The sequence below is a fragment of the Trichinella spiralis genome (assembly GCF_000181795.1).
Source record: "Trichinella spiralis strain ISS 195 chromosome Unknown Scfld9, whole genome shotgun sequence".
In the NCBI taxonomy this organism is placed as follows: Eukaryota; Metazoa; Nematoda; class Enoplea; order Trichinellida; family Trichinellidae; genus Trichinella; species Trichinella spiralis.
In genome coordinates, this window is record NW_003526948.1 from 1,417,639 (window position 1) to 1,440,970 (window position 23,332).

A 23,332-nucleotide genomic window follows, 5' to 3' on the forward strand; every position below is an offset into this window, starting at 1 on the left:
TTTTGACAAAATGCAACCATTTTATAGGTTCATTTGGATAAGCGACAGTTCATGATGGTGGAAATATGGAGTAAAATCCGAATCAAAGATCAACATTCTTGGTATCATTGAAATGCTCAATGAATAATTAAGATCATGTACAACATAGAATTCAATGAAATGATCGTTTTTTGATGATAAAAAACGTACAAATGGTATACTATAGACTGGCAGGTATTAATAAATATTGACAGCCATAGTTCGAGAAATTCCATTCTACTGGTCGATTCAATGAGATACATCAGTGAAAAATTAATAGCTGGAAGATTTTATGCACATCACAAACCGTAATGAAACAACTTTTATCAATTTAATCGAAATGGACCGAAAATGAAGGTAAATCGAGTGGCAAAGAACAAGGAAATATTGAACAAGAGTGCGCAATGTGAATGAAAACCTCATTTGTATGACAAAAACGTTTCGTACACTGAAATTCAACCACTCTGGATCCGTTTCAACAGAGTTCCAGGAGGGCGGCTTTCCTGTGCATTAAGATAGGCACCTGGCAATTTTAGAGGCCATTTATTCGACACGTACGTATTTATTTGCCGTAAAAATTTCCAGAAGCTACTAATTTATCAGAATTTAGCAAATTATAACAAAAAAAGCGAATTTTGCGACAAAAGCCTACTTTCGAAAATCACAAAAACAGCAAAGGCTATAGCCTTGCTTTTTTGAAAAGTCGAAAATTTTGAATTGTTGTAAAAATGATTTCAATCGATCAAAAAAAATAAAAAAATCACGACAAACCTTGTCTTACGTTTTATGAATCCGTATTTGTCGAGTTATTGCTAAAAATGTTCGGTGCTGTTACGATTTTAGACGGAGTAACACAAAGCGCAACAAGACCTGCATTCTTGATAATGCAGAATATAATTCCATTTTATTAACATTTATATATAATTCACGGCTTGTTTGCTCCAAGCAATGTTCGTGATCCTAATAACATTTGTACCTGAAATTCATTTTTGTAGTACAGACTTACAAATTTGAAAAATGTTATGTATGCAATTTCATTGATTGCAGACAATAAAGATTTTCATTGTTTTCACTTTAAATTATTCTTTTCTGTATTTATTATTTGTTGAGCGTGATATAAAGTATAGTATAGTATAGTCGTTGAAGGTGAATTTGAACCAAAATTGCGTATTTCTTTTTAAAAATGGAATTTTTTTTATCTCATGGAAAATATATTTATAACAGTTTAAATGCTTTGGTATATTAAGTTTTATTAAAATAAAGCAATTTGAAAATTGTGAATAAAATTCTCTTTCTATACTTTGTCAAAGTAGCTGTTTGAATGCGTGCTACATAATTTACGTTGGTCTCCAGTCGACATTGCAAACTATAGGTGGACAGAGTGATCGAGTTCTTGTCGAAGGCTTTGCAATTCTTTTAACCATTAAATATTTTTGATTTATAAAATTCACGTCTGCTTGGGTCTTCCATTGTTTCATTAAAAGAAATTTCAGCAAAAGAGATTTCAAGTAAATTCTCGCTTCTTCTCTTAGTGTATCTTCTTTGGCTGGCCAAGAATTAATTTGACCTATCACTAACATATCCATTGATAACAGTAGTACCTGAAAAAGCATAACATTTTCAAAAGTACCTTTAAACGATCACTAAAAATAAAAGTTTAACAACTAAAATTTTCAATAATAAAGCACAAGCATATTTGATTATCAAATAATAATAGCTGTGCCTGTCTGATATAAAGTCACATTGCATGCGTGTTTAGCATTATATGCATATAGCTATATGCGTGTCTGAGTGTGCGTGCAATTAAAAATGCTACAAATGAACTACAAATGTTTTGTTGAGAAAGCAAGAATGCATCATCTGAAAGTATTGTCGCATTCTAAGATACATTTTGCAGCTGCAGGTTAAGCTTGCTCTGCTAGAAAATAAGCGTTCTGAAATTGACTCATACAAATAAGCATAAATAACAGCAAATTATAACTTACAAAAAATATACAGAACATAATTTTTAAGATGTCACATTTTATTTTATAAAGAATGCTCTTCATGTACAATGTTACATGTTTAAAAATTTAAAAAGTCACATGACACTTTTATTTGAAAACGCAAGTAGTAATTTTTAAATTACAAATACTGAAAAATAAAAAATGATTCCACTTTCACAATTACTATATCATCTTTCTTTCTTTGTAATTTCTGTATGATATCGACTCATGAATTCCACTTCACGCATTAATGAAATACATCAAAGAATTGCTGATTTTTAAACTTACTGTTGTCTGTGCAAAAAAATGACCGCTAGATTGGATAATATTATTATTTCCATTATTAACAAAAAACAATTTTCGTGACTGCATTTTCAAAATTTTCATGCTGTATCGATATTAGCTTAATTTATGAACCAGTGACGAATAAAACAGACTTATCATTATATAATTTTATCTTTTATAAAGATATTCATGTATCAAATGCTGAATATATTTCGTTTGCTAATCATAAATAGCCGTAAGAATGTCTTTAAATATTTTCTGAAAGAACAACACATTAACAATGCTAGGCGAAAATTTTTTCAGCGTCGCAAATAAATATATTTTATACTTTAATATTATGCTAATAAATAAGTTGACTGAATTATAAAGTGGCATAGAAAATAAACGCTGATTATATGAAACAAAATTAATTCAAAGTAGCAATGGTATGCATAATCTTACTAAAGAAGCATTGATTTTGTTGCTATTTAGTTATCAAGTTGTTTAATGTGAGAAGAAGAAAAACTTGTCAATTTTAAACCGCCAACATGTCAAATTCATGATGAGGAAAATGTATAATGTACAAATTAATTTATCAAATTAATAAATTATAAAATATCATTATTAAAAATAACTCTTTTTCACGAATACATATAAATCATTAATAAATCAATTACTATTCAACGCTTTCAAGAAACTAGATTACGTTCATTATAGCACAATTAATGTCATTTTGAAATACAAGAGAATGCATTTTGCACATGACAAATCACAGAATGGTAAACTGTTTAAATTTATAACATTCCATTTCGTTGTATTGTGTTTTGTTGCCTTAATTTTATAGCGTTGAATAAGCTTAATTTGATACATTTTTAACAGAGCAATTTTATAAGAACATGCAAAACCACCCTGTAAAATAAATAATAAATTATAATATACATATTGAATATGAAACAGTCTCATGAATAATAAAAATGAAATGTTCACATTTCAGTATTACAAATTACGCAAAAATTACCCATATGCTCAAAATCAAAAGATTTCAAAATGCTTATGTGAAAAACATGCTATGCATTGATCGTTTCTCATATTCGATTAATTTCTGAAAAAAAGTGAAACATTTTAATAGAAACTTTATAGTTTGGTCTTCAGGTTGCGTTTGAATCTCTTTTACGTAATATGCCGCATAAAAAACATTTCCACAAAGACACGGGAGTCAGAATTCAAAAATTAATGAACTAAACTTTTATTTTAAAAAATAAAAAATTTGCGTGACAGTAAAAATGCCCTAATTTCTCATTAGAGCATCTCAATTCTCATCATTAATGCCCAAATATGGCAAACTTATGCAAAATAATATTTCAGAAATAATTCGCTGATTAAAACTGAAAATTTCCAGCTGCTTTGAACTACCATTAATTGTACTTAAATATTAATCATGACAGTTAATATGCAAGAATATAATTTTGATTATGCGTTTGATCATTTAATATTAAAGAAATAATTACAAGTTATACTGTGTTGTGATGCGCATTACTTGGATCAAATTTTCAATAAAAACACAAAATATCAATCACTATGGCTTGTACTGTGAATGCACTACCACTGCTACTCCTACTACTACCACTACTACTACTAATGCTGCTGCTGCTACTACTACTGATGCTTAGTTCTTTCAACGCAACATAAAAAGTAGACAAATAAAAAATATCCCTCAATTTTATATTGAATATGTTCCAAAGGAAAAATGCAGAATAATATTATGTGTTTCACGTGATTGCAGCAGAAGAAATATGCTTAAAAAAGCGTTTGCCAAATATGCAATAAGTGAATTTCCAAGTTCACATTGTCTCATGCTTGTGCTCAAGAAATTTAAAAATTATTCAACATAATAAACTATAATTACAATATCAATAAATGCTACTAATAATTTTGCTAATCATTATATTATTACATGATTATAATTAATTAATTAATTAATGCAAGAAATAGGTCTGAAAAAAATCACTCAAATTATTGTCAAGGAAAATTTATAAAATTGCTTTAAAGATTATTCATTTCAGCTTCAGTGTTATTTTATAAGTAATTTCTGCTTCAGAAAGCTACAATTTCAAAAGCTATTTGCTACTTTAATATTAAATTAATTCAACAACACTGCTCATTGTGAAAAGCCAAATTTTCACACTGTTGCATCTTTCCACTGAATAATAATATGAAACTTTTAGACTGTTCAGAATTTTTTAGATGCTCTGTCACATCCATGTCTTTATAGGCAGATTTTGAAGAAAAAAAATAAAAGTAAACTTGACATTTATTTAATCAAGTTATGAAAATTCTTTTTAAATTTACATTATCACCTGACAGTACCTGATAAATTATATCTGAGATAAAAAATATGCACTCATTGTGAAACTGGACTCAAATGAACATGTGAACACTTACCATTACAACGAAAATACGCATGGATACGTGAAAAATGAATATTTCAAATTTAATTCAAAATGTCCAACGTATACTTTTTATTCTTTTTTGGTCAGCTTCTGGTATACTTCAACTTTTAATACTGATTGAGTTAAGCTTCAATTATTTTATCTTGTCATCTCAATGAACTTTACTTTGCATATTTCTATCAATTCTGCAAGTGGGAGGTGAATAGCTGAACTGATCAACCAATTAGCGTCCTAGTCGGAATGCATTGTGATGACGCAAATTCAATACTATATGCCGATAGCCAATGCTTTGCTCTTCAACGTGCACCCACTGCATGATAGACGTGAAATTTTAATGCACCTCCAACATTTTGTTCATTAATCAGATTATTACCAATATATTTTATAGAAAATAGAAATTAAAATTTTAAATTATAAATTTCAAGTTTTCAAATTTATTATTCAAAATGAATATTATTCGTCAATTTTTATTTTTTAATTATGTCAGCAGAAGGTCGTCATTTCACTACTTGAATTTGTTAAAAGTTGTAAACTGCTTCTCGTACCCCATAACCATCAATTCAGCCGATAAAACAGATTTCATTTAAATTAATATTCACATATAGTACTATTGTGTTTTACAAATGATTTTTATTTTATAAGAACAAGAGACCAAATTCAGTAAAGTTAATTAGAAATTTCACATACTAACTGCTTCAAATCTTTATTCTTGAAACCTCATTCGCAAATATATAAAATTTAAATTGAGCATCCTTTGCTGAAATTCTTTTTTTATTGCACCATTGAGGCATATTATAGTCTATTCATATTATAATAAAAATGAATTAAGACACTCTATTACTCCAAAATGTACCGCAGTACTGCTCAGAACTAAAAATTGAGCAATCTGTTATCAAAAAAAGTATTTTCAGAAACAAATTTTCAAGAACTGATGCAAAAATAAAATCTCTTTTAATGAGTACAATTAGTTGGAATATGCATTCCAATGACTGTTTAATGTTACCAAAATAATTACTCTTCCAAAACCAAATTGATAATACTTAGAAGTTGCCGCGTAAGTTATCAAAAAAAATTAAATATGCTGTTTTTGCATCAACTGCATTGAATGGTTTTTTCTTTCAAATAAATAAAATGCAATCGAATTTACCAATAAATGGATGGGATGCACAGCACGCTGATGTACAAAACATTTTCTAAAATCACATACATACATACGCGACATATGCATATATATATATATATATATATATATATATATATTTATTTATTTATTTATTTATTCATATGGCTGGTCTATCTTTATGTAGTTTTTATTATTTTTCATAAAAAAATATATACATCAGCTCTTACGATCAAAAATATGCAACCTACACCACCTATATATATAAGGCGAATGTTGCATCTACTTGTGTATTTTTCATGAGAGGTAATTTATTTTTTTTACAATTGTATGATTTGAAGTTCATAATTGTATGATTAATGAAAATCACAAACAGTACAACAGACACTCTTTGCAGGTTGTTAAAATTTTTCAATGCAACCAATATGACTTTGCATATTGGTTCGCTTATTCACTAACATTGCAATAGCTTTTGGGCATTTTAAAATTACTTCTTATCATCATCATCATCATCATCATCATTTATATCATTAGCATAAATGTGTTAAACAATGCTTAAATATCCATTTATTTTATTAATTAATATCTTAACTAATAGAATATAAGAATAACATGTATACACAGTAAGTAATGCGTATTTCATTAATATTAAAAATACCAGTTTCTTATCAAATACTATCAACTAAAAGAGTGATACAAGCTCAGCGTAGGAGTAGACTGTTTTATTAAGCAAGCAATTGCGTCATGATCAAGTTTCCACCACAAATAAGTTCACAGTAGGTCAAATCAATACTGTTCTATAGCAAATTGCCATATTCAAAGTATAAAACAGCTTTTGATTGCCAATTAATTTTTCTTATTGCACTATATCAACAGTACAGTTTTAAATAAATAATACATATGCACTACATTTATCCATATGGCTGGTCTATCTTTATGTAGTTTTTATTATTTTTCATAAAAAAATATACATCAAGCTCTTACGATCAAAAATATGCAACCCATATTATTAACCTATTCATTAATTATAAATTTATCTTTTACTTGTCGGAAAAAAGTCATCATTTACTGTATCATAATGCACGCTGTCAACATATTATTCATTGTATAATTTTAGAATCTCATTTACTGTTATCTTTCATTAATGAAAACTCTGTCCGTAAATAACAATATATATTATTTATGTAACTCATTTACTTTCAATTGTGGGCGGATTTCACTCCATATCACAACATTTCTCAATCGACATAAATATATCATACAATCAGCGAGCTTAAACAAAGCAAAGCATTTAATGGTACAATTAAAATATGATCTCATTTTTCATTTATTATTGCCATTGTCATCACTTTTAATTATTTATTATTTTAAATATTGTGTGTGTGTGTGTGTGTGTGCAGAAATTCAACTGCAGTTTTATTTCAATTACAAATTGAAAAAACATTTACCGTATAACTTTAACTTTAGCAAAATATAATAATTTTAAAACCAGCTTTGATAAACTTTCGCAAATTTTAGAATAAAATAATTTTTCCTTCAATCCATTAACTATAAATATAGCCATATTAATTATGTTCATAATAAAAAGATTCATTGCATAATTAGCTCAAAATACTATTTGAAAAAAAGGAAAATAGCAAGATAGTAATTCTACCCAATTTGTATTATTTGAAATTTTGTTTTCCATTTTTCAAATTATTATTATTATCGTCTTTTAGTTTTATTGATTTACTAATTTTGCTGAATTATAAATGAGATAGATAATCAGAAAAAGATTTTTCTGACAAACATTTGCAAAATAAATTTTAAGTCCAGTGTTAACATCAAGAAACGACAGTGATATTAAAAATTTTGCCAAAAAACAAGTTGCTTACCTTTTGCATATCATAACTGTTGAAATTTTTGAATAAGTAAACATTTTAACATGTAAGTCATGGAAAAAGAACAATACAAGAACAGTAATCTATTCTGTGCTGCAGGTGCAATTTTTAAAGCATTTCAACATAACGTTGCCATAAACATGTTTAATGCAAATGAAATTATAAAAATAGAAATTGTGAATTAGAGATTCGTATTTATAGAAGTTATATTTTCCAAAGTTTCAGCAAAAATAAAATCTCACTCATTTGGGTGATTTTCGTGAGAAAAGAAAATTCTGTCTTCAATTCAAATGGAGAGCTTTTATTGTTTTACATTTGAGGTTTCTGTTGCAGTATGCAAAATCAAACAGATATAAATATAAACGAGGTGATTTGTTTATCGATTCAAATTTTCAATGTACTTTTCGAAAATCCGATCAATCAAATTAGTAAAGATTTTCAAATGATAAGCATTTTTGTCGTCTGCGCAAAAAATCAAAAAGCGCACATGATGGCAAATGAAATTCACTTTTTGCTTGTACATTTTTTGGTCGCCAGCGTTTTTTGCTTTTACGACACGATCTTATTCTACGAATTTTTTGCGATGGTCCCAAATTGTTCAGCAGAACTTGCAAAATTTCTTCCACTAGATGGCCCAAAATTACGGACACTTCCAAAAATGAAATATTGTAACTTCTCGCCAACTCTTTGCCTTCTACAAAAGAGGAAAAGAAAGAATTAACATTTGATCTGTAATTATTCAAAAAACAAACAAACAAACAAAATTCTTTTTTACCATTAAATTCAATTGTTCTGTGCCTTTCTAAATCAATTTTGTTGCCAATCAACAAAATAGGCAACGCCATTTCTTTGTCAAAATCATTCAATTTGCTGGTCATTGCATACAACGCATCCGCGGCGCAGCTGAAGCTACTGCTGTTTGTCACATCGTACATTATGATAATTGCTGTATGTTCATTTTTCACAAAATGTGGAATCTATAGCAATTCAATGAAAAACATAATTTGATGAACAAACAAATTTGTGATTTGGTTTACCTCGTCTATTAGTGCCATATTTTTTTCACTAAATTTCAGGTGAAATTCACTTCCTTCTACCAAAATTGGTACAACATTTTCGGTACAATTTTCAGATTCAGCTACAATTATTTTAAATTGTAATGTTGAAACAGTTTTAAAATTGAAAATTATTCCAATACAAGATCAAAATGCAAAATATTCGGCTATTTTTTATTGGATCATTCATTGTTCATACTTACTTGATGATTCCTTATTATTCATGTTCGCTGTCTTGATCAATTCTTTAATAAGCGACTTCTTACCAACTTCATCAGCTCCGATGACAAAAATGTTCAACATTCTTTTATCGCATGCTTCATAACACAAACTTGGATCCCGTTCGCTTTCACTGACATCCTCCAATATTGCACTGTGGGATGCGCTGAGGGTTGTATCACTGGGTGGAAATAGTTCTGAAAGTGAATTTTCACTTCGATGGACGTAACAAAATCCACGTTCCACAATATTTCCATGCTCGTCCACTCCAAACGAACGAATCTTATGGTAATCCGCACTTTCGGGCAAATTCAAAAATCGTTGCTCAACGAGACTAGGCGAATTCGGCGCAGGCCAGTCGCTTAGTCGGCGAGATGAAGCTTTCGCATTCCGACCGTGAAACCGTAATGGCAAACTGTATGCTCTGTCACGAAAAGCTTTTTTCTCCACAGAAGATATACCTGGAGATAAAGAACGATTTTTCGTTGAGCATACATAGCCAGGACTGGAGCTGCGCCTGGATTGGGCGTCCGCATTCTGAGATGTTTCAACAACTGTACTAACTTTAGCATGACGATCGTTCTTCGATTTGTACAATCCAAGATTGCTCATTGCGTTCAGAACATAATCAATTGACTTTCGCCTCAAACTCGGCCGAGGTCGTAAATGATGTGAATTTAATTCCTTTGGAAAGCTATTTTTCAAATGACCCTCTTTAATTGTTGCCTCTTTGTCATTCATCTTTTTACTTTTATACTTTCCTTGAACTAAAATATTAAAACATCACAATTTTTCTATTTAAATTTTCATAAAATATTTATTATAATAATAAAGTTGTTGAATTTTGAAAACTTTAAATTAACAATTATATTCAAATGCAAAAAAGTTTAATCTGCTGTTTAAATGAATACATATACGTACTAGTTTCACATTTCTCTTTATATATATATATGTATATATAGTATTGAAAAATTAAATCATCATGACGTTTTTTCCCAGAATTTTTCGTCTTTTATAATGCCATTTAAAAAAGCACATGAAATATTTGTGGCACAATTTTGCAACTGACAAGTTCTGCTTCATCAAAGCATAAAACAACATGTACACTTATTATAAAAAAGCAAGTGGATGAAGCAACTGCTTATTTTTAACAATTTGCCCAGCCCAGCACAATATGCAATTGCATAAATAACCAGCAGTACCTAACAAATAAAATTAGGCATGCTTAATTTGAAAAATATACCACAGATTACAACTATCCCATTTATATTAAAAGTTAAGTCCAACGTTTTATAGGATGTGTGATAAATTATTACTACTTTAATATTTTAAAAAATAATAACAAAAATATAATAGTATGACGAAATAATGAAACAAACTTTCAATGTTCATATAATTTTTAACATTCACTGACATTTTACTTTAGAAAAGCTAATATATTTTAAAGGGTATGTTTGCAATTGTTCTATTAGGGGATTTAAAAATGGCTTCTTATTCTTCTTTTTTCACTTTTCTTTAACAGAAGCTTAATAAATAGGAATAAGTGAATTTAAACTTACATTTGATAAAAACTGATTTTTTCTTCTGATTATTCATTTCATTACTTGAATTCTTTGATGCTGGTGTGTCGAGCCCAAAAACAGATGTACATAAACTTGTTCATTTGCCTTATTTAAAGTTTTATACGTCTGTAAAAGCAGGTTTTGATAATGATTTTTTGCTGCTTTACTATGCATTAGAAATTTAAATTATATTAAGTCTCTGAATAATTATGGATGAGATGTCAATATTGATGAAGCAAATATGAATGCAAAGCAAAAGAAGACAAAATGGAAACTATACGAGCATAAAAATGAATAAAAGAAACTTTTAATAAAATCAATAGTGCAAAATTATTCTGTGCATTTAAAAATTATTGTGCATGATTTAACTAGCTTTGCAAATTTATTTTTCAGCAATATTCAAAGATAAAATTTAAAGCAGTTCCATTTGTTCTTTTCATTGTGCAATTTTAATTTTTATTCTTTTGCTACAATTGTCTTCAACTTGCAAACTTCAACTCATTCAGTTCAGTTTATCATTTAATTTAATAAAATAAAATAAAACGCGCTGAAACGTCTTATGAAAATTAAAATTTATTCTTTCAATTTTTCACTATTTTAAAATTTGTTTTCATCACAATGAAATGAAACTTTTAGACTCTGTGGATTGTATGACTGAATTTATTACTGCTAATTTGTATTGAAAAAGAGACAAAAGAAAAGGTTTAAATAGCATACTATATACAGTAATAATGAAGGATTGGTTATCAGCAGAAAAAAGTAAAAAATTATCATAAAACAATGTAAAATTATTGTATTATAGATTACTAAAATAAACTTGAAAGTTAGTTGCAAATGAAGATAACTTAATTATCATAATAACTATCATAATAATAAATTGACAATTGCAGAACCAATTTTCTTCCAAAACCAGGTACTTACAAAAGCATTCATAACATAGAAATTATTTTTTCATTTGAACTTTTAAAATAAAATTACTGCTTTTAAGGTCAAATTTTCATTTAAAATCAAATTGAATGAAATTAAAAGTGAATTTTTTGTTTCACATTTTTACAACTTTCTCAACTATACTTACAATTAATAAAAGTAGCTTACTCGAGGGATTAAAGATGAATAAAAAAAAACTTGCAAAGTATGAAGCATATCAGTGTGCTCATTCACGTATGAGTAAGTACATCGCAGTGGAATGAGAAATAAGGTGATGATTTTTTTTGTTTTATTCCAATTGCTATAAAATGGCTTATTTGAAAATGAGAAAGAGGAAGAATGAGAAGAAAGGGAGGAAAAGAGTATGCTGGAAATCTGTTTCACCAGTCTGTTAAATGTATAATCAATAATCATGAGCGAAGAAGCGCTAGCTTATCCAAACATCCCTATCTGTAATAGCAGCAAATATTTCTGATTCTGCTTTTAGTAAATTGATCACAACCAATTCCGTGTAATCAATGTCTTTTGGTCATTTTCTCTAACCACTGTTATGAAACACACTGGCAAAATTAGTCAAAGTGCAACAGGATTTATTTGTAGGAATTCCCAAAATCTCTTGCTAATAAACAGCAATTGCCTTTACATGAACATAACTGATACTTTGAATTTCATTTCCTATTTCTTGATAGTGAATTCCAAAGGTTTGCCGAAATGTCTTGTCTCAATAGATTTTAAGTGAGTGTATGCATTGATTCTTATATAATTAACATTTGCTGTGTATATAATGCATCTACAATCTGAACTATGCAATGAATGATAATTTTATAATTTCTGCGTCTGAAAAAATTAAAAATTAAAAGTAAAATAAACCGGAAAATATTCCTATTTTAATGCAAACAGAGCAAATGGAAAAAGTTGAACAACAATTTCAGTTAACGACGTTTGATTTTTATCATGAAAACTGCCTATAATCAAAAACAAATCTTATTATAAATGCGCACATTTACAGCCGAAAATTTAATTTCAGCAAAATTGCTGACACTGATATTTGCAGGAATTTATTGCTAGAAAACTGAAACTGCATTCATATGACTAAAAAATAAAAAAGTACAGAAAATATAGTTCACTTATTATACACTTTGAATGAATGAATGTTTGTAGAAATTGCATTTTCAGAACTTTTAAATAGACATATTTTTGTTTAATTTTAGTTAACTTATGACAAGTGTATTGCCATTAATAAATAATCTATTTCTTTGAAAATGATTTAAAGTATCATAATTATTATCTATTAATCTGCTGTTATGTTTAATAGTGGTGTCTGAGTTTGTTGACAGAAGTAAAAATTGCATTAGTCATCTAAATTACATTCATTTGCCAAAAATGTCTTTGATTTTTGAAGTCAGCTGATCATAGTTGAAATTAATGAGAGCAATAAATTACCATGCACCCATCACATTTTATCTATCTGTGTGAGTAATTTGTTTTTGAAATAAATTTCTTGGCTTAAAATAGCTAGAAAGTATACTTCAATGTGATGTGAGCGCTAATAGTAAAAGAATGAAATACGAACTTTTAATCGAAGAGTCATTCGCTTCCACTCGATAAAAGGCAATTTATCCAAGCGTTCAATAAATAATATTTCTCTTAAAGTATGTGGTCCCTTAAAAAAAACTCAAAACGTTTGGTATCATATAGTCAATAAACTAAATCTAGCTACTTGAAAACTGTTAGAGATGAACCTACAAATGGAATTGTGATTTTGTATCTAAAACAATTTCATCTATTGAAATATTCAATAAGAAATCAATAAGCACAACATATTTCTGTTCAAATGTTTGTCAAAAGGTTATATTTTTCAATATGGGAAGTTCAATTTGTAACATGCATTCGCCATGACTTTATAACTCAATCAGTTCTATCATTTGAAAATTCGTTGAAACTTACAGAATTCACTTCAATATAAAGTTGACAAGCTTTCTTTGAAAATAAATTATTAGCTTATTTTCAAAGCTGTCATCAATATTAATAAAAATAGTAACATAAATCTGAATTGGATATTCTGGCATACTTTTTATTCAAAATGTGCAGGATCGTCGTAAGTAGCAGCAAACGATTTGATGTTTGATTGAAATGATAAATTGTAAAAAGAGACACAGCATGCTAATGCTATAAAACCACATATATAACACACATACACATCGTAGAATAAATAATACAAAGTGGAAATAATAAAATTGAATTTCCTATTGCAACCATTCTTATTCATCAGGCTGAAAGCACAACAAATGGCATTAACTTGCATATATGCAGATATTGCTCTATGTTGAATTTGTACTTAAAGGATTTTGTAAAGTCATATTTTGAAAAGCTATCAGTACCTGATTTCATATTCTCTAAAATTCAATAAGAAGAAATAATTCTTTACTTCTTACCTTACTACTGTCAAAGTTCTTATTTTGATTAGGCAAATCAAACATTGTTGATTTAGCAGCATATAATTTGCCAGTTTTATTCATTTAACTTTATAGAATTCAATTTTATCATCACTTAAATACTGTAAAAAAGATAAATAAATAAATTTACATATATATAGAAATATGAAAATTTAAGCGAGAATGATGCCAATAGCTAGTTGTATGACCAAATATTTACAATAAAGCTAAAACAAAACGACACTGTTACTAATACTGATAACAATCAGTACAAATGTAGTAATATGAAAATCACAAATTCAACAATGTTTACTTCACTTTAAAATGCCATATTGCAAATCATGAAATATTAACTGAACCAATTTTTTAATTGTTTTTATATAATTTTGCTTTTATAATAAATATTTATATATAATTTTTAGCTTAGGTGAAAATTGTTGAAGAGCATTTTGAATTATTTCAAATATTTTTATGAACAAATATTTTATTACAATTTGAAGAGAGCAGTAAAATTTGTGCATACCTTTGAATGAATTCACAATGTATTGGTAAATTGCCTGTTTTATAAAATGAATTGGTTTTCAAAGGGGGAGTGATAAGAAGAAGGTATCTTGACAAAGCAAGAGAAGCATATCTTGATGTAGAAATTCAATTCTACAGACAGACTGTTATTCAGCAGCATAAAATATTTCTCTAAATGTTCTCCCTAAATTGAAGCTGCTGTTAAAAATTGCTTTTCTGATCAGAAATGACAATTGATTTTTCTATTTTAATGCTAGAAATTATTGATCTTTCACTTTTAGAAAATTTTGAGAAATTTAATGGTGCAAATTTTTCAATTGCATTGGAATTGCACGATTTGTTTCCGTTTACAACAAGCTTTGTCAAATATTTTTGTCTCACATGCATCACTTAACGTATACATTTGCATCACCATCTATTGAATTACATTTATTACAATGATTAAAATACATATATATAGCGTATTGATATTTGAGCACAATATGCACAAAAGAGTTTTTATATTAACATTTTATATCGCACTTTTATCAGCAATTATCAATACATCTCTCAAATAATCTTCTTAAATTATATATATATATGCTTCATTTATACGGTCGATTTGTATTTCTTATTTGATGAATAGTTTCTTTAAAAACCTTTTCTAATTCTTATTATTATTGTCATTATCTTAGAAAGAAAAGTCTTTGGAAAATATAACAGTATTTACCTTCCTAAGCAATAAAATACTATAAATTTAAGCAATAACTGCAACTGAATTTTTTCAAATTAGACTTCTGGAAAACTTCTTACTTATTGATCATTTTATTATTAATATGCTAGTAATATAAGAATAATTTGCATAATTATGCTTTATACGATAGTTTAAAAATTAAAAATTTACATTTCATGCTGTCAGGGTAACAACTATAATCGTATTGAACATTGCGGTGAAATTCTTTTGATTTTTAAACGTTGCCATTAATTAAATTTTAAAAAGCAAGATTAACAGAATTTTAGCAAAATAGCAAATAAACTTATTCCACTGACGATTTTAGACTTGTCATTTGCAATTTACTTATCTATTACAATAACGCAAAGCGATCAGCTTGGATTGAATATAATATAATATTATATTATATTATATTATAATTTACCAAAAAAAAGAAATAATATAATGATAATAATGATGATGATGAGGATGATGAAAAGTACTACTTGATTGAGTGTTTAACAGAATGTAGGCATGTTACATGAAGAAAAAGAGATTTTACCTTGATGAAATACTACTTCCAGATAACACACAATTACCTGATCTAATCTAATTGCAATTTGCGTAACTCACTTATCAGTTGTTTTCATCATTTTCAGTAATGAGAAGCTTTAAATGAGAAGATGACGAAATGAAATAAATGTTGACAAAATTAATTGATTCGTCTGCGTGAGCAGAGTGTTCTTCAATAAGTATTTTTCAAAAATGCGCTTTCCATTCATTTCTCAATCAATTTTCTGACATATTGTCATCAAACTCACCTTTCTGGACTCATTTGTTACTGCAACTCTGCTACTCTCTGAGGTGGCCGAAAATATAAATAGTATAATTTTTCTTTCATATTTCTTTTTATTTTTTTTATTCTCAATACAATTTCAGCAAAGACACACCCACGCCCTTCCAAAAGTGAAATTTCTGAATTTAATCTTGTTATTAAGTCAGTCTGGCAAACGAAAGCTCAGTGTAGCGTATAATCGATTTTCAGATAATGCTTAACAACAAACATATAGCAAAACTAATGCGCATTTATAATACCCCATTATAAAATAATTAAAAGAAAAATTAAAAACAACAACAATTTTGCATATGTCATTCAAATTGATCATATTTCATTATCTATTTTTTAATAACCAATAAATCTTAATAATAATTATATACATGACATGAATATTATAATCCGTTTATTTTTACATCTTTTCTAATTTCATACATCAAATTAATGTTGCTTTAAACATTTTGAAAGTTCGAAATTATCTTCAAATACCTATTTTTACATACTGTTAAGAAAAGCTCAAAATAAAACAAACAACATATTGAGTAAAAATTGCTGAAAAATCAAAATACCCACTTACTATGCTTTTTAAGCACTTGGAAAGTACTTGACGATGGAGTTTGACAATGTGACACGTTCTCTTCCATTGGAAACTGTGTTTCAAGATTTTACAAAATGGCTAGTAAATAATAATGTACCGCAACGAACAGAGCATAGAAATTGGTCCTTTGCTGATAAGAAAGGTATGGATGCGCTGTATTTGCTCTTTATATCAAATTTATGTCAATGGAACATATAAAGAAGAAGCTTTGTTGAGCAAAGAGTTGCGCTTAATTAATTTCATCAATCTTTTTTCTAATTTGTTGTCTTGTTACGTCTCAGAGTCCTTGATTAGCGCAGTTCAGTATTTTTAGACCGCCAACAATTGCTTACTTCCACTGCTTCAATTGTATCAGTTTTGCTAGTAAACTTGAAAAATACATTTGTCATACATTTGCTTTTTCCTCCTTCAATTTATTTTTCTTTTCATTTTATTTTGGAAAACATCATATACGAAAATTATAACTATTATTATGCCATGCAAAAAAAAGAAAACAGCAGCAATTCGATATCATATTTAAATTTTATTCTACTACACTTGAATATTATTTTGCATAAAAATAACTTCGACAAGATGATTAAATGATGCAACTTTAAATTAGTTAGATTAATTGCACTTATTGGCGATATGCCATGAAAAAATGTGAACAATTACTCACCTGATGGCAAAGTATTATTAATCGTTGAATAAAATTCACTGATCTTTGGGTGGAAATTCCAAGATTAATTGGTAAATTCCAAAATTAAAAAGAAGTTGTTGCTGTTGGTGTTGTTTGATAATAATAACGTTACATTTAATTGCTTCTATAAATAAATAGCGTTAAGTTGGGAAATTTTTTAAATTATCTGCTTGAAATCCAACAACTATACAGTTAACCTGATTTATGATGCACTTATTAATGCGCATATCAATATATATTTATATAAAATATGCTCACGCTGTGCTAATGTTGATTATTGGAGTTACAGTTGTTAAAAGGAAGTATCAAGTTGTGTCAGGCCTTCTTGATCGTTCACCGCTCAAACTTGGTTGGCCGAACTGAAATCGAATGATTAGCCTATTCACAGGAATCGCTGAAATATTGATTCATTTTGCTAGTTTACATTTCCATTTCCAAATCAATTCTTGGCAACGCATTCTAAACAATATGTTATATTGCGGATTCAACAGCTGCCATATATAAAATGTAATAAACAAGTGCGTTCTCATACTTACTAATCATAATAATGCAACAGCATTTGGCTTCATGTTCATCATAGACACACACATAGACATACATACATACATACATACATGATTACTTTAAAAAATTCACAGTGGATACTGTGAATAAATAAATATATTACTTTATGTTAGTAATATATTACAATTTTCAAACTTCATAAAAGAAATTATAATGGCAAAATTATTATGGCTTCAGTGATTTTCAGTTTTCAGTTATTAGCTAACAAAAATATTAATGTTTTTGTTATTAAATTACATTTGCAAACATTTTTAATTTTCCATGGATAATGTTGAAAGACGGATGTCTTTATTGGAAAATTTTAAATAAAATTACAGCTTTTGCTAAAATCTATAACGCATCAGCTGCTAAATGGATTTTATCCGTTATTATGAACTCAGTTTATTATCAGATTGCATAAAATGTCACAGGCATTCATTATAACTACTCTAAATCATATATATGATTTAAGTCAAATTCATTGAAGCATTTGTGTAAAATTATTTGTATTTACTAATTGCAAAATTATTTTCATTTAAATTTTTTTCTGCAACTACCTGACTCGTTTAACTTTATGCATTACTTATAAACATCGATTACTAAAACCAAAAAGATATAATAGAATAAAAATAATATATTCATTTATTATTTTTAATATGACATAAAGTTACATATATACTGCACATGTAAACGTGAAATACCATGAAAAGATGCATCATGATCTTGAAAAGTTCGTGCACTGAAAGCGCAGTTCACTCTATTCCATAAATGACCATTCTTTGCTATTTAATATTGATAAAGCAACTATTGAATTTTATACTTCATGATAAATATTTGCTAAAATCAAGAGAATTTGCATAATACCTTACAGTAACAATTCTGCTAATATTATTCTATAAAAATTTTAATTAACCTACACAATCTTGTATTAAACTTCATTATTCATGTTCTTTAATTTTCTAACAAAAGGATGAAATATCGCAATTACTTTAGGAAGCTAAATTATAATTAAAGGTTATACAATTTAAAAATATGTAAATGAAAAGTCGAATTCAGATATATGCATGGTGCATCAAGATGTGATGGTCCCTACTCCTTCCATGCCTGCTCCACTGGTACACGGTTAACTTAAACTTTTTATGTGGACCAAATAAAGCATTGCAAATTTCTTCGGCGTGCTTCTGTATCCAACACAATTGAGGGTTCTTCTGCGCCATTGCGCATCCTTATTGGAATCCTGGCTATTGGATATGGACTTGGTTATTCCTTGACTTTTGAGTTTAAATGAAAGTTCCAAGGTCGAGAACGTATTAAGACCACGCCAGAGTCATCGTACAGTTGTGTGCACAGGCACTGGCCGATTGCTTTGTCGAGTCGATCAGTTAACCAGTGGTGTCATATTCAATGGAAACCTTCCCCAAAGTGATGAGCCAGTATCACGCTGCGTATTCATATGCAAAATTATATTGTGACGCCGCATAATTATGTGCAAATGATATTCAGATTGGCCCATTGCGTCACTAAAGGAACTGATTTCTTTCCAGGTTGCGTAATGAGCTTGAATGGCCGTTAACCGTTGTCAGGCTGCAGCCGTTACACTATGAATTATATACATAATAACGAACAGAAGATGCTGTGACTGAATTACAATGATACATTTCATTTGTTAACAACTGATAATTAATAATTAAAATCTAATTCCATTCAAAAAAAAGGAAAGAACTTCATTCGAACCGAAGATGACCAAACGGAAAACATACTTCATGTTGTAAGCTACAGTAAAATCAAATTCAAGCAACAACTTCATAGTGTTTTCAACACATATTTTTCCTGAAGATTATTCTTAAAATATGCAATAAAATATTCAAAATTTAATAATATAATTTTTAATCTGAATAGACTTGAATGTTATTTTGCTGAATTTACATAAACAAAATAGCATTTTTTGTCGGGGCTTCCAAGCTTCATATTTTTACTTCTTATATATTTTAAATAATTTCTCAAAAATATTCTTTTTTTAAATAATCGCTTTGAAAAAAACTTAATCATTGAGCATCAAACAATTATCATGGCACCATTTGGGACTATTTTTCCTATTGCACCCTGAAATTACAAAACGGAATTAAGACTTTTATTAGAATAAGCTTCGTTTCATGTTAACTGATCATTGTGTCATCAACATCTGCTTATTACTGCCTCATAGCTATTAAACCTGCTATCCCATCTTGTGGCCATGACCAAATGATTAAGGAAAACAGATGTTTGTTTGTTAGCAATTGTATAAATAGTTAACAATTCACGAACGCACAATGTGAGCATACTATATAATTTCACTATAACACAGACACCGAATATGATGTATACAATGTGTGTTATAACAAAGCAATAATTACACTAGTAGACTACGTCTAATAAAAATAGAAAGCACGCTTTTTTATTTAGCGGAAGATTGCTGTGCCTTTTTTTGATTATTTATGCAAAGAAGATTATGAAGTCATTTAATCATTGAATAATCTGCTTCAGTGTGGTAGCCTGGATCGTCACTTTCTAGTCTCCGCCAGACATCATTTCCATGAATTCTAAAAAAAATAAAAGTAATGAGTAGCTAAAAGTTACGATGAACTGTAGGAACTTTTCCGCATGACATTTATTGAAAACTTTCAACATCACAGTAGTTGTTATTTTAATTGTGACACATTAAATCTGTTGGCAAACAATTAACTTGCACTCTTAATAAACGCTGCATTAAAAATGCACTACTCTGAAATAAAATCTTCAACTACATTATCAAATAAAACGTATCACAATTATTTTACAATAAACGAAAATACGGTTAAACAAGAAAAGATAATTTTTACATAATCATATTAAGTATCATTGGCAAATGTTTGGAATTTAAATTACTAATTTTTATCTACTGCAAAAGATAATAATAATACTATCCGTTGAATGCATTATACAACAATTGCTTTTTATTATTATTGTTTTAATGATTAGAAAAAGCTCATTCATTTTACTTCACTTCGGTTTGAATCACAATTTTAAAAGGAAGTTAACAACTTAAAATTTGATATTGTCATCAAATTTCCAAAAAATTATTTTGCAACTAAAACTAAATTGAATGAATTTCAATTAAATTCTATTTTATAGCATTACAAATTAGCAACTCTAGCGGTATAATGATATGTATGGTACTTTTCAATTTTTTCAATGCTGCTTTGATAGGTTTCAAAAATTATTAAACAAATTTTTCACTATATTAACGAATCAAATTTACCAACGTTTAATTTTGTTGCTATCTTTTAAATTTTGTCACTTGAAAATGAATTCACATATTAGAAGTAACTTTAGAGCTAGTAAATGAAGACTGTTAATCAACCAAATTGAAGAGTAATACAAAGACAAAATTCATAAAAACTCAATGAAAACATGGCTAAAAAAGCAGATGAAATTATTTTAAAAAGAATAACAAGATAAATAAATGCTTTATCACTGTAAAATAAAACAACAGGATTTAAATGAAATTGGTAAATAATTTAGGTGCCATTTTGCTTCATTTTCAATAGCATCAGCTGATGCATCACATATATATATATATATACATTTAGAGTTTCATGTGACGTAAACGTTTCAGAAGAAGCAAGCAAACCACAGCTTAATTCTAGAACATACGGTTGAATTTATAAAAATATTCCCAAAATAATCCCAAATAGAAATACTGCTCTGAATGCTTGCTCACGCAATTCATTTCGATATTTTTAACAAACTACATCTGTTGCAGCACTAAAAGTTATTAACTTTGCATCACATTTCTGCAGTAGAAAAATAGAATGATAAGCATATTTTTTAAATATTCCAAGTTGAATAAAATTTAATTTTGTCATTATTTCTCTCACCGTCAAAGTCAACAGTTCCGGAACCGTCTGTATCAATTTCAGCTATCATTTCATCCAATTCGTCTTCTGTGATATTTTCATCAAGAGCACGCAAAATATCTCTCAAGTCAGAAACGTTGATATATCCATTTCCCTAAAAAAAGTGCGCAAAATTATTTTATCAAACTTACAGTACTGCTTCACAATAGCGAGCGTCAAATACCTCCTTGTCGTAAAGCCTGAACGCTTCTCGCAATTCTTCTTCCATATTAGCAGAATCATCTTCTTGCATGACAAAACGAGCTACCAAAGCTGCAAATTCTTCAAATTCAATCTCACCACTTCCTGAAACGTTTCCATTAAGATGCAATGCAACCACAGGCTAAGAGGAATTATAGGCTAACCATCGGTATCGAACTCTTTGATCAACTGCTTCAAATCACGATCTTCAAATGCTTGCCCCATTGTACGCAATATTTGGCCCACTTGACTAGTGTGGATGTATCCTTTTTTTTCTTTGTCAAACATGTTAAAATATTTACGAAATTCTAAAATGAAAAAGAAAACAACTATGCAGAATTGATAATAACAAGAAGAAGAAGAAGAAATTGAAATTACGTTCGATTTGTTCATTGCTCAATTGAGATAACGCTTCTTCAACAGCTTCGCTAGTCTGAAAAGAGGAAACGTAGCATTTTGATTTTAATAGCAAATTTAATTGGGTATAAATACTGTTTTCAAAAATGACCAATGTCTTCAAAAATGATCAAATTTAACTTGCCTTTTCTGAACGAGCAGCACGTTGCATTATAGATATAATCAATCAATCTTGCAGAAGAAACTACTCAAACTGAGAAGAAATAGATTTTTGTTTTTAGAAAATAGAATACACTGAATTTATTTGTCGGAAAATGATTTAATGTCAGTTGCTGAAAAGTTAGTGAACAAATGTAACAAAGTTGAGTGGAAATGCTTTTGCTTTAGCTTTTCTTATATGTGTAATATGCAAAACGGAAGTTATGCTTATAATGGCATTTGTGCAGATTAAGAGGGTTAGAAGATGTCAAAAAAATCCTATGCGGACGCATGTGAAAAAACTCCAAATATGCAAAGTTGAGTTGCTATATTTTGAAAGTGTTATGATTTGGAATGAATAAAATATTTTATAACTTACCATGATTTTTTGGTTAAAATTTTGAAAAGAAAGAGAGAATTTGAAGGGTTCAGTAGTTGTCAGTGGAAAGAATGAATATGAATGGAGCGCGTTGGTGAAAAATGCACAACGACTAAGCAAAGACCAGTTCGTTAGTTAGTTAGCAGTTGATGATGTTGCACAAAGCAGCAACAAATTTCAAAGACTACTCTTGGCGACAGCAGCAGCAGCAGCACCAGCAGCAGCATTAGCAGTAGCACCAGTCCCCGTAGTAGTAATAGTACTAGTAGTAATAGCTTCAGCAACCCACCAATAGCAAATTACCCTCCCCTGTTATTTTTAACTAAACTTGTTTTCACCTACGTTATGCATCCAGCTACACCTAACGTTCATCCGCTGTTCATGTTGACTTTCTGTTTACACCACTACTACTGGCCCATCATCCTCAATTGGCACACAACGTCCTTGTTCCTCCCATCATCCGTGATACTCAACCCTGCGCACCCACTTGCCACTCTGGG

The 23,332-nt window shown here is 28.8% G+C and overlaps 5 protein-coding genes across 5 annotated transcripts; 1 reads left to right on the top strand and 4 right to left on the bottom strand.

The window, feature by feature from the left end:
- Nucleotides 1-1,355: 1,355 nt before the first annotated feature.
- Tsp_11632 (hypothetical protein) lies at nt 1,356-2,390 on the bottom strand. The gene is made up of 2 exons (XM_003371376.1): nt 2,292-2,390; nt 1,356-1,619 (listed from the first exon to the last, which is right to left on the bottom strand). The coding sequence occupies exons 1-2, from the start codon at nt 2,388-2,390 to the stop codon at nt 1,356-1,358; spliced, it is 363 nt and encodes a 120-aa protein (XP_003371424.1).
- Nucleotides 2,391-8,142: 5,752 nt separating this feature from the next.
- Tsp_11633 (putative small GTP-binding protein domain protein) lies at nt 8,143-9,732 on the bottom strand. The gene is made up of 4 exons (XM_003371377.1): nt 8,976-9,732; nt 8,755-8,855; nt 8,493-8,694; nt 8,143-8,411 (listed from the first exon to the last, which is right to left on the bottom strand). Exons 1-4 carry the CDS (start codon nt 9,730-9,732, stop codon nt 8,143-8,145), a joined length of 1,329 nt encoding a protein of 442 aa, XP_003371425.1.
- An 8,761-nt stretch (nt 9,733-18,493) lies between these two features.
- Nucleotides 18,494-19,255, top strand: Tsp_11634 (hypothetical protein). Its single transcript, XM_003371378.1, has 4 exons — nt 18,494-18,513; nt 18,840-18,905; nt 18,940-19,042; nt 19,082-19,255. The coding sequence occupies exons 1-4, from the start codon at nt 18,494-18,496 to the stop codon at nt 19,253-19,255; spliced, it is 363 nt and encodes a 120-aa protein (XP_003371426.1).
- A 48-nt stretch (nt 19,256-19,303) lies between these two features.
- Tsp_11635 (conserved hypothetical protein) lies at nt 19,304-20,102 on the bottom strand. The gene is given in 4 exon segments (XM_003371379.1): nt 19,304-19,381; nt 19,397-19,456; nt 19,845-19,886; nt 19,977-20,102. The coding sequence occupies 4 exon segments, from the start codon at nt 20,100-20,102 to the stop codon at nt 19,304-19,306; spliced, it is 306 nt and encodes a 101-aa protein (XP_003371427.1).
- A 1,217-nt stretch (nt 20,103-21,319) lies between these two features.
- On the bottom strand, nt 21,320-22,835 carry Tsp_11636 (troponin C). The gene is made up of 6 exons (XM_003371380.1): nt 22,833-22,835; nt 22,277-22,331; nt 22,063-22,206; nt 21,882-22,003; nt 21,680-21,812; nt 21,320-21,444 (listed from the first exon to the last, which is right to left on the bottom strand). Exons 1-6 carry the CDS (start codon nt 22,833-22,835, stop codon nt 21,320-21,322), a joined length of 582 nt encoding a protein of 193 aa, XP_003371428.1.
- Nucleotides 22,836-23,332: the final 497 nt, after the last annotated feature.